Source organism: Garra rufa, chromosome 4 (genome assembly GCF_049309525.1).
Source record: "Garra rufa chromosome 4, GarRuf1.0, whole genome shotgun sequence".
Lineage (NCBI taxonomy): Eukaryota > Metazoa > Chordata > Actinopteri > Cypriniformes > Cyprinidae > Garra > Garra rufa.
Window position 1 is genome coordinate 48388712 of NC_133364.1, and position 11023 is coordinate 48399734.

An 11023-nucleotide genomic window follows, 5' to 3' on the forward strand; every position below is an offset into this window, starting at 1 on the left:
TTGGTAGTCTCGTTCCCCATAGCGTTCCTTGACGCGGCTCGAGTTCCCGGAAGGGAACGTCTCAGGTTACGTATGTAACCCTAGTTCCCTGAGGGAACGACGCCGCGTCTCGGACCATAATTCCCGCACCCTGCGGCGCTCGCTTCATTCCTAAAGAGCTGCCGCGGGCGTCAAACTCACGTGCTTTATACTTCCTGGTCGATGACGTCACCGCGCCTGTGACGTCACTCCCATCATTTCATTGGTTGTAGACATGATTCTGAGTGCGGCCCGCCAATGGCGTTCCCCATAGCGTTCCTTGACGCGGCGTCTCGTTCCCTCAGGGAACTAGGGTTACATACGTAACCTGAGACGTTATTCTTGATAATGCTAAATAAGCACAAAATGATCTTTTTTGTGACCTATTATTTTATTGAATAATCAGTTTAATATAAAAAGGAACAACTAACAAACTAATGTATTGTGGACTGTTCTTGTTTGTTTTTGTAGGTTGTCTGGCTGCATGGTGACAGAGAAAGGCTGTAATTATGTGTCTTCAGCTCAGAGTTCAAACCGCTTACACCTGAGAGAGCTTGATCTGAGCTACAATCACCCAGGAGATTCAGGAGTCAAGGTGCTTTCTGAAATACTGGAGGATCCAAACTGTTCACTGAAAAAACTCAAGTATGTAAGGTGGTTATGTTTTGGGGTTTTATTGTTTAAACTTGTCAGTGTCTCTTTATATTTATATGAGACTAGAGTTTCTTACGGAAGTCTTAAGCAACCATGCATTATTATTTTTCTTTCTTTTCTTGTGATCTCGACATAACAAAAGTTCAATGATGACAACTCTAAAGATTTTAGCATGGTAATGGTCATGACAATGTTAATGTATTTGGTCTTGGTGGAATAGATCTGCTATGCTGCTGCTGCTGAATTGCTGTTACTGTAGTTGTAGATTATTGCTGCTGCTGCAAACAAGTACAGGAACTTGCTACTGCCAATGCATATGGCGATACAGTACTGTGAGCATTTAAGACACATAGCTGCTGTATACAGGTAGAGCTGGGTAATGTGAAGGGTTTCAGAGGAACTCTGAAAGTGCACTGCAAAGTGAATGCTAACCAGCCATTTAAATGTAAAGTAGCAAGCTCATTGTCTGCGAATGCAACATGAACCAATCAGCTTGTGCCAAGTCATTTACTACTGTAAATATTATCAGTTAATACCCATCAGACTGCACCATCAAACCTAGAGTTTAATGACTGAACTAAACATTTGTTTTCTCGTGATCACGACAAAGAAAATGTTTACAAACATTATAAACAGTTATAAGTTTCCTTCTGTTCACAGCAAATCATCCAAAGTTAAGGCTGTGTTCAGGCTATAAAAATGTCAATCCAAAGACAAATTAATTTAAGATGATGCCTATAACTCTCTCATTCAGCACAAATCCAAATAGTCCCATATTCATGACGTATCTATAATATTATTTATTATGTAACATACTTTATTATGGCTGTGTAGCTACTTCACTTGCATCGACATAAAGCATCATCCTTCACATGGGCTATTTCAGCACAGCGAGGCAGTGGTCACTAGTGTTGCTTTCATCAACGAAAATTATGACTAAATATCGTCGTCAACGAACCTTTATCACGTGACGAAAACGAGACGAGACGAAACGAAAATGCTGGTCATGTGACGATGACTATATAAAATGTATAATAAAATATCGTTGACGATTAAAAACGAGACTAAAAGTTGTTTACAAAATAAAAACTATGCTAAAATGTCTCTTTATTTTCGTTGACGAAAACGAGATGAAACGAAATGTTAGAATGTAAGATTGATGTGCGCATGCCCAGTAGCCAGAGCTGTATCACTTCTAGCCTAAACAGCAAGCGAGCGGCGTCACTCCCTTAAACTCCACTCGCTGAATTATCTAGAAGACGCCCACAAACAAAGTTAAGTCTGACACAGATAAAGGGACCAATGCCTGGCCAGATAGGGTTCATATTTGGGGGAAAAAGAAGGAAGAACACATACATTTTTTCTACAAAAAAAAAAAAAAAAAAAAAGCTTTTCGAAGCACCAACGGGATCAACTGTATCTAAAAGGGTTCATTACTCGAAGCTTTTCAACACGTTTTCGTACACTAATGACATCTTGTGGTCAAAGGTGGAAAACGTTTCTTTTGCATCCCAGTTGTCCAAGCAATTTTTGGGCAATTTCATAAAATAAATAAATTTATGATAAGAAAACCATAAGAAATATTTTACTTACAGAAGGTATAAATGAATTAATCTGTAAATAAACTAAAAAAAAAACAAAAGTACAAAAGATTCTTGTATGCATAGATGATCAAGTAAATTAAGAATATTGTTAAGTTGATTAATATTATTATTCGAAGCTTCTGTGTCTAACTTCACACCATTAATTTTTAGTAAATTGTAGCTTGACTATTCAAACCTTGTTTCTCAGGGGGGTTTTTTCCCTGGCATTGTCATGTGATGCTATTTTATTTATTGTTTTTATTAAATTTTTATTTATGTGTGTGTACTTCTAACATGTTTGGTAGGTAAAATAAATGTTGTAAATTCAAATTAGAACATCTTCTGCAATGGATGCATTTTTCAGCCTATAAGGTAGCAAAAATATAATAAGATAACCTTGTTTGAAATGGGTTTAGCTAAAAGAAAACTTTGGTTTTGTCTATACTAGGTACTTATACTATATTGACTGGGTTAAATAAAATTGCATTACTAAAAATAGACTAAATGTAATCAGTTTTCGTCGACTAAAACTAGACTAAAATGTCATTAGTTTTCGTCGACTAAAACTAGACTAAAATAGTCATGGGTTGTACTGACTAAAATAAGACTAAAATGCTCAGACTTTTAGTCGACTAAAACTTGACTAGACTAAAAGGTGTATGAACTTGACTAAAACTAATAAAAACTAAAATGTCAGGTTCACACAAAGACTAGACTAAAACTAAAATGAAAATCGGCCGCCAAAAACAACACTAGTGGTCACGCTGAATGCAACAGATTGTACAATTGAACAGTGTAACTTTTTGTTTCTTTAACTGTATTTTATTTTGATAATGAACAGGTTGAACAAATAATGAACAGTCTGATAATGTCACAAAAATATGTTGAGGCGTGAGGCACAGACGCAATGGTCATACCTTAATGTGGAGGCGGAGCACCTTCAGAAAAATGCAGAGAACAAATTGCCTAATTCTAAATCACTTTATTTTCCTTGTTCATTTTAGATAAAATTATATATAACAATATATTATAATAATTTGTGATTTTTTATTAGTCATGTAGGATAGGCTGTGATCATGTGTGTTACAAGCTTGGGATGCTGTTATGTGTGTGTGTGGTTTACAAAGAAATGTAGAAAATACAAAAGATTAGGCTACAACACTATAACATCACTGAACTAAGTTATACACATATGTATAACTGCTCTCTCCAGAACTGACTGCTTATATTCACATGAATGCAGCCGGCTGCTTTTACTGCAAATGCTTTATAGTTTCCTGGCCTCTACGTCACCCTGCCTGTGACGTCTCACTTCTCTATTGGGCTGTTTACACATGTGTAAAGGCGCTGAAGGCATTTCCCTAGTGTTTTGATGCATTCAAAGCAAGGGCCCCACCTGTATAATCACAGAGTTGTTGTTTTTTTAACACACCCTTGTTTTGAAATGGACAAAGACAAGCTTGAAAGAACCATTGAGCACCAATAGGGTCGGGCTGCAGACTTGCACTTCAGACACCTGCAGTTCCGCAAGTGACGTCACTTGCAGTCTTGCAGTGCAACTGTGGTGGTTAAATGATTAAAACTAATTTAATACCATAAAATACAGGGTCTGATGGAGAGAAAGACAATACCTGCAAATCCTTGGCCACAGAACAGCAGAATATGAACATAATGCGCAAAATCTCTCAAGTGTTTTCCTCCCATAGAAAATCATTAACACTTAATATAGCTTGTATGTATTAAGAATTAGATTGTGCTATTGAAAGATCAAATTCAATATACAGTTTGTTAATATAATATTTATTTATATAGTGCTTTCCTCCACACAATGTGCCATAATGTAGCATAACGGACTAACAAGATAAAGACTAAATTCAATATGCTCCTCTTCATTCTGAAAACATAACTAATATGTACAGACAAGCAAGACCAAAATAAATGCAACACCACATTTATTTGCATTTTCCCAAACAGAATAATATCTACAGCCCTTTTTGTATCATTATCTTCATCCATTAAGCTACATTAAAAGTTTTATTTATTATAGGCCTAATGATTTTCTAAGGGAGGAAAACATTTAACATGCAATTTAACGCATTGCACTCTGGGATCGTCTACTTGCCTGCACCAAGTTGGTCCTTTTAATATCACTTAATGTATTTGTTAATGTGTGTTCATATCCGCTGGTCTGTATATACTTAGTCAACAATAAGACTTATACTGAATTTTCTCTTTTTCATCTTAGTCTGTTATTATGCCCTATCAAGAATTTTGCTGTATGGGAGGAAAAGTGAAAGTTTGCAAATGATTAGGCTTCCCTACCACCTCCTCCGCACCACCAGAGCACTGCACCACTCTCCTGAGTTTTGATTCGGTCTCAGTCGGACTCCATTTCCCATGCTCCTTAATACCTGGGACTGACACACCCACACATACCTGCACCTCATTACTCACCATTTAAGCCACACACCAGTTCCCCGCGAAGTCTTGATTTGCTACGAAGTCCATAAAAAGGTTTATGGTTTATGTATATTTATTACTGCAAATGGATCTTGTCAGTGTGGTTCCACAATAAACAAAGAAAATGAATTAGTAATAAAAAAGCTAAATGTGCAATTAATGCTAACAGCTCAACGGAAAATATGCTGGGTCACACCAGCTCTAAAATGGGCAATTGTACTGATCACAATTAGCACAATATTTCACAAAATAAGCAATGATACTCTAGTATTAGACTAAATATGTATTAACAGTACATCAACTAATACAATATGATGAACATTGGAAATGCCACTCACGGTCTTCAATGACGCACATTCAAAATCCTCGCAAAGCAAGCTATGACGAGAGTAATGTGTATGCACCATCAGCCTTTGATCAAGATCATAAATAATTTTCCTACAGTTCACAACATGAAAGCGCTGAGGGACGTCATCTTATTTCGAATTCATTCACGGCTCTCATTTGCGATCTAGCGGGACCCCATATTTCTCTCTGTCCATACTGAACGCAGTGAATTTTACAGGACACTCATCTTATTTTAACTTGGCCCAGAACCTCTCACTGTATTATCAACACAAGGAAGAAACAAAATGTAATAAAATAAATTTATTAACAAATGATAGACAAGAGTAATCAACTATTAAATGAATACAATAAATGCAAAAGGCATAAAGTGCATAAGATGCATAAAACGTAGTTCAGTTGGGTGTTGCTATGTCAGAGCTATGTTATCTTGTGGAAAGATAAACTGTTGTTACTCTGAGACAAATAAGGTGAAGAACCTTACTATGCATTAAACAAATAAATGAGCTATTATTTGTTATCAACTGCAATCAGCTATATAATATCTAATGTAAATTAGAAATATCATATACTGATAATAATCAACAATGCCAAGGTCTCTGGAAGAGGTTTGGAAGTGATATTTATGTTCTCTGTGGTTGAGTGAGCAGTCCGATGGTGAATTCTTCCACTGGTTGTGCTGGGAGCAGTCAGTGGGAAAAGGAGCAGGAATCCGTTTCGACAGCCTTGAACATGGAGCGCTGTAGGATGCTGATCTCCTGGAGCACCAAAGGGTCCTAAGATCTGGAATCAGATGTGGCCCTGGTGTAGGTGCTGAAGGCCCTTAGCTTGGAACACGCAAGCAAAGGTACCTGAAGTGAAGGTTTGCTCGCTAGCTTAACCTTGTTGCGAATGTCTTTTTGTCTTTTGCCGCTCTGGGCTAGAGACTCAGAACTTGGTCAATCCGCTTTGTCTCTCTCGGATGGAGGCTTAGGGCGTGCTGCATCTGTTGTTGCCTCGCTGGACGAAGACTATGAACGTGGAATATCTCTTTCCTCACAGGCAGAACATGGTCGTGTCTGCTGCTGCCTCAAAGCTGGAGACTCGAAGCTTGGAGTGTCTGTTTCTGTCTCTCTGGACAGTAGGCTCAGAACAGTTGTGTCTGCTAGTGTCTCACCCTTGCGGGCTGGGGACACAGAAAAAGGAGTGTCTTTTGGAGAGGTACCTTTATACCTTTCCGATGAGGAGGAGATTGCATTTTGGCGCTTCTCCATTTCCATGCTGTGATTGGATGGTTCCTTCAGAGAGGGGGACATGGGGTAGCCCACCCTTCTTTCCTCTTGTGGAAGTCATTTGCATAGTCCAAACACAAAGTTAGAAAAGTGTCAATAATGTTTTACTGGTGCATTTCTCATTTTCCAAAACACAATCAGAAAACATTTGGTCATGTAATGAACATATTAAGTCCAAACATGATGGGAAAAGATTTAATTGTCATGCATGCATTCGTTTGTCCATTAACAGCTGAGTTTGTGTAAGATGTTGCACTACACATCGCTGTCAGTGAGAATACTTATTTCTCTGAATTAGTATAAGATGTGTGTGTTATAGTTCGCATCAGTTCAAGGTTTAAAAACATAGTTATAAATGGATTTGGATGGATCTTTGTGATCTCTCTTTGTTTCACCCATTGCTGCTGCGTCTGGAGATCCTAAGGAATTTTTATGACCGTCACAGGGCCAAACCTTAGGAAACAGTCTCAAGGTGGGTGGAGGGCAGAAACTGCGTCTTGACCAATAGGAAGATCTGTCCTTCCCGGGTTTTGTACCAAAGGTCTTCTTCATGCCCTCTAAGAGGTGTCTGGCAGTTGTCCTGGCATCCTTATCTGATGGCGTTGGACAGTTTGTTTACGTTAGTCCACCAAGATCCAATCAAAATGTAGCAAACCTTTGTCCACTATTTTGGCCAGGGAGGGGCCCTTGCCATTAACTGGGCCCTGGAATGCGTGGTCCACTACATGAAGTTCCGACAGCTGTACAGACCTTTTAATATAAATTACACATATTAAGTGTTAATGATGTTCTTCCCCTACAGAACACTGTACGTTATGCTATTAAATTTTAGTTTTAATCGTTTAACCACCACAGCATATTGTCTCCATTGGCAACACACACGATTTGTGTGATTGTAAGTTTGCGATTGCGAATGACAGTTTTTTTTTTTTCTATTTCTTGTCTTCACCACCTGGCTACTGTTGTAAAATACTGAGAGATTCATTTTTTGAAAAATAATTAAATAATAAAAAAAAGACTGCAAGTATGAAAATGCAAGTGCATGTCTGCAACCAGACCCTTCTCTTTTAGCCCATAGTAAGTCCAATTGCTTCTACATTTGAGCTGAAACGCCAAAGGGACTGAGCAGCACTACTGTTGCATGTGGAAGAAGTTGTGAACATGTTGGTTCAGGGTGAAAAGCTGATTGGAAAACTTATTTTTTTAATCTAAATGAGGAAATGTGTGTGGTATGAGAGGGTGAGAAAAGTATCATTTGCATGAATCTTACACTAAATGAATGAATTGGCAGCCCTGGATTAACTTCCAGAATAAAAAATTGCTGAAAATTTTTCTCACCCCCATGTCATCCATGATGTTCTTGTCTTTCTTAAGTTGGAAAGAAATTAAATTTTTTGAGGAAAACATTCCAGGATTTTTCTCCATATAGTGAACTTCTATGGTGGCCAATGGATTGTACTGTAGGTTAAAAATGCAGTTTCAATGCAGCTTCAAAGGGCTCTAAATGATCCAAGCCGAGAAATAAGGGTCTTATCTAGCAAAACGATTGGTCATTTTCCAAAAAAAAAAAAACAATTTATATACTTTATTAACCTCAAATGCTCATCTTGTCTAGCTCTGCGATGCACATGCGTACATCCCTAGCAACCACCCTGAGTACCTTGGCAAATGCATAGCCTTTTGTTTACTGAATGAATGTGTCTCTGTGTGTTTTCTAGTGTGGATCATGGAGGAGAATCCAAGATAACAGCAGGACTGAAGAAATGTATGTCTACACACAAACACATATAAAATATAACATACAGCTGTGATGATTGTTGTTGTGTTATAAATGTCTCTGATCTTGTGTTCAGATGCCTGTTATCTCACACTGGATCCAAACACAGCACACACTCGTCTCAGTCTGTCTGAAGAGAACAGAAAGGTGACAAACAGATATGAGTATCAGTCGTATCCTGATCATCCAGACAGATTTGATTATTATGAGCAGGTGTTGTGTAGAGAGAGTGTGTGTGGACACTGTTACTGGGAGATCGAGTGGAGTGGAAATGTGTGTATATCATTGTCCTATAAGAGCATCAGCAGGAAGGGAGCAGGTGTTGAGTGTGAGTTTGGACGTAATAATCAGTCCTGGAGTTTGATCTGCTCTTTCTCCAGTTACACATTCAGACATAATAAGATAGATATTGGTCTCCCTGTGAAGCCCATCAGCAGTAAAATAGGAGTGTATGGTTATATCTATAGAATAGGAGTGTATGTGGATGAGAGTGCAGGAACTCTGTCCTTCTACAGTGTCTCTGACACAATGAGCCTCATCCACACAGTCCACACCACATTCACTCAGTCGCTCTATCACGGGTTTACTGTTTGGTCTGAATCATCAGTGAAACTGTGTTGATTAATCAGAATAGACTGGTGAAATATTCTACCCATAATGCTTAGAGCTGCATGATAAATCAGTAACAGTGAGATATTATCGAGTCTTATCATGACATTAATACTGCAGCTCAATTTCTGTCACTCAAATATCAGAATAAATGTGTCATAAATCTTTATACAGACAGTAAGATCAGTGTGTGTATCTGTTTTTATTGTTGTATCTCATCAATCATTTGTTTTTGTTAATTTCAAGATGATTGATGAAGACCATGTAATTAATCTTCTCTATTGTTTTGTACAGCAATAATAAAACAATGAGAAATGAGTTTGAGATCAGATTTTAAATTATGTTTGTATCATGAATAATCAATTCCTCACAACTGAAATGAGCTTCTGACATTATAAGAGTGCTGTATCCAAGCATGTTAACAGAAAGTTGAGTGGAAGGAAAAAGTGTTGAAGAAAAAAACAACCAACCAACCAACCGAGAGAACCGCAGCCTTCAGAGGGTTGTCAAGCAAAATCAATTCAAGAATTTGGGTGAACTTCACATAGAAATGGACTGAGGCTGGGGTCACGGCATCAAGAGCCACCACACAGAGATGAGTCAAGGAATTTGGCTACAGTTGTATTCCTCTTGTTAAGCCACTCCTGAAACACAGACAACATCAGAGGCATCTTACCTGGGCTAAGGAGAAGAAGAAAAGGATAGTTGCCTACTCTTTTCAGATGAGAACAAGTTTTGTAGGGTGGAGAAGCTCATAGCCCAAGTTGCTTTAAGTCCAGTGTTAAGTTTCCACAGTTATTAATAATTTGGGGTGCATAGTCATCTGCTGGTGTTGGTCCACTGTGTTTTTTGAAAACCAAAGTCACTGCACCCATTTACCAAGAAATTTTAGAGCACTCCATGCTTCTGTAATGAATTAAGCTCAAATTTATAATGATTCAAATAATGAATCTAATCGAAAGATTCGAAAATTTATTAAATTGATTCAGAATTAATAGATTAAGCTTCTTAACCATTCGTCCAGCGAAGTGGTTAATTCAGTATACTCTATCAACTATGAGGTTTATATTATGCTCATGGCCAAGATCATAAATAAACCAAAATATTACGTTAGGACATTTTAAAGCTGAAGTAGCTTGGATCTAAACACAGATAGAACTTTTGTGAACATAAAATCAAGACACTTTTCCAATGAAACAATGATTTATTGAACTACTCTACGGTACATGTACTGACCTAGTCAAACACAATTACACACACACACACACACACACACACACACACACAGGTAGTTCATGCAGCGCTGCACTCAAAACCAGGAGGCTCTGATATATCAACCCGTTCTCATCAATTTGCGTATAAATAACACGACTTTACACTTTCCAGTTGCGTGTAATACATACGCCAAAGTCCAATTTCGCGTGCATATGATACGCCAATCCTTCCCATTAACTTCTGTGGAGAGCAGATTCGTACAAATAGCACGCAGCATCTTCTACGGCAGTGACGTCACCTGCGAGGCTCGGTTTGCCCCGTTCACTAGATGCATATACACCTTCAAACAGGTAAGAAAGGCAACAAATTATCTTTTCTTTTGTAATGAGATCATTATTTTAATTGTTTCGCTGCTTCTGCGTCTCTGTACGTGGGGTCATGTGTTAAAATGGAAGCGTGTGCTTTTAAATTAGAACAGTCGGCTGCTGCGTTAGCACAGCTGCTAATATTAGCCTAAGCTAACTTCTAATTGTTGCTGTTTTGAAATAGATAAATAAATAAAACCGTTTTAATTATATTCACGTGGCTAATGACAGCTTTACAGATCAACCAAACCAGTGTCACGTGATAAGCGCGATCATGTAAAAGTCCGCACATTTACCATAGTTTTACCATAGTAACTGTTGCTTGACCATATTTTGTGTAGCCAATGCACAATTCACATCGTTTACCATGGTTTTACCTCATTAACCATAGTTTTACTGTGGTATTTGTTGTTAAAGCCCAACATTTACCATGGTTTTACCACTGTAAGCATAGTTTTACTGTGGTATTTGTTTCTTAAAGCACAACAACCACAACATTTACCATGGTTTTACCTCAGTAACCATATTTTTACTGTTGTATTTGTTTTTAAAGCCAACATTTACCATGGTTTTACAACTGTCAGCATAGTTTTACTGTGGTATTTGTTTTTAAAAGCACAACAACCACAACATTTACCATGTTTTTACCACTGTAAGCATAGTTTTACTGTGGTATTTGTTTCTTAAAGCACAACAAACACAACATTTACCATGGTTTTACCTCAG

General features: G+C 37.9%; 1 protein-coding gene across 1 annotated transcript in view; it reads left to right on the plus strand.

Annotated features, from left to right (window-relative positions):
• Nucleotides 1-8729, plus strand: part of LOC141332981 (NACHT, LRR and PYD domains-containing protein 3-like) — an 84044-nt gene extending 75315 nt beyond the window's left edge. The window contains exons 10-12 of the mRNA XM_073837937.1: nucleotides 490-663; nucleotides 8050-8096; nucleotides 8185-8729. Coding sequence (XP_073694038.1) covers nucleotides 490-663; nucleotides 8050-8096; nucleotides 8185-8729 — 766 coding nt within the window. The remainder of the gene's footprint in view (nucleotides 1-489; nucleotides 664-8049; nucleotides 8097-8184) is intronic.
• The last annotated feature ends 2294 nt before the right edge of the window (nucleotides 8730-11023 follow it).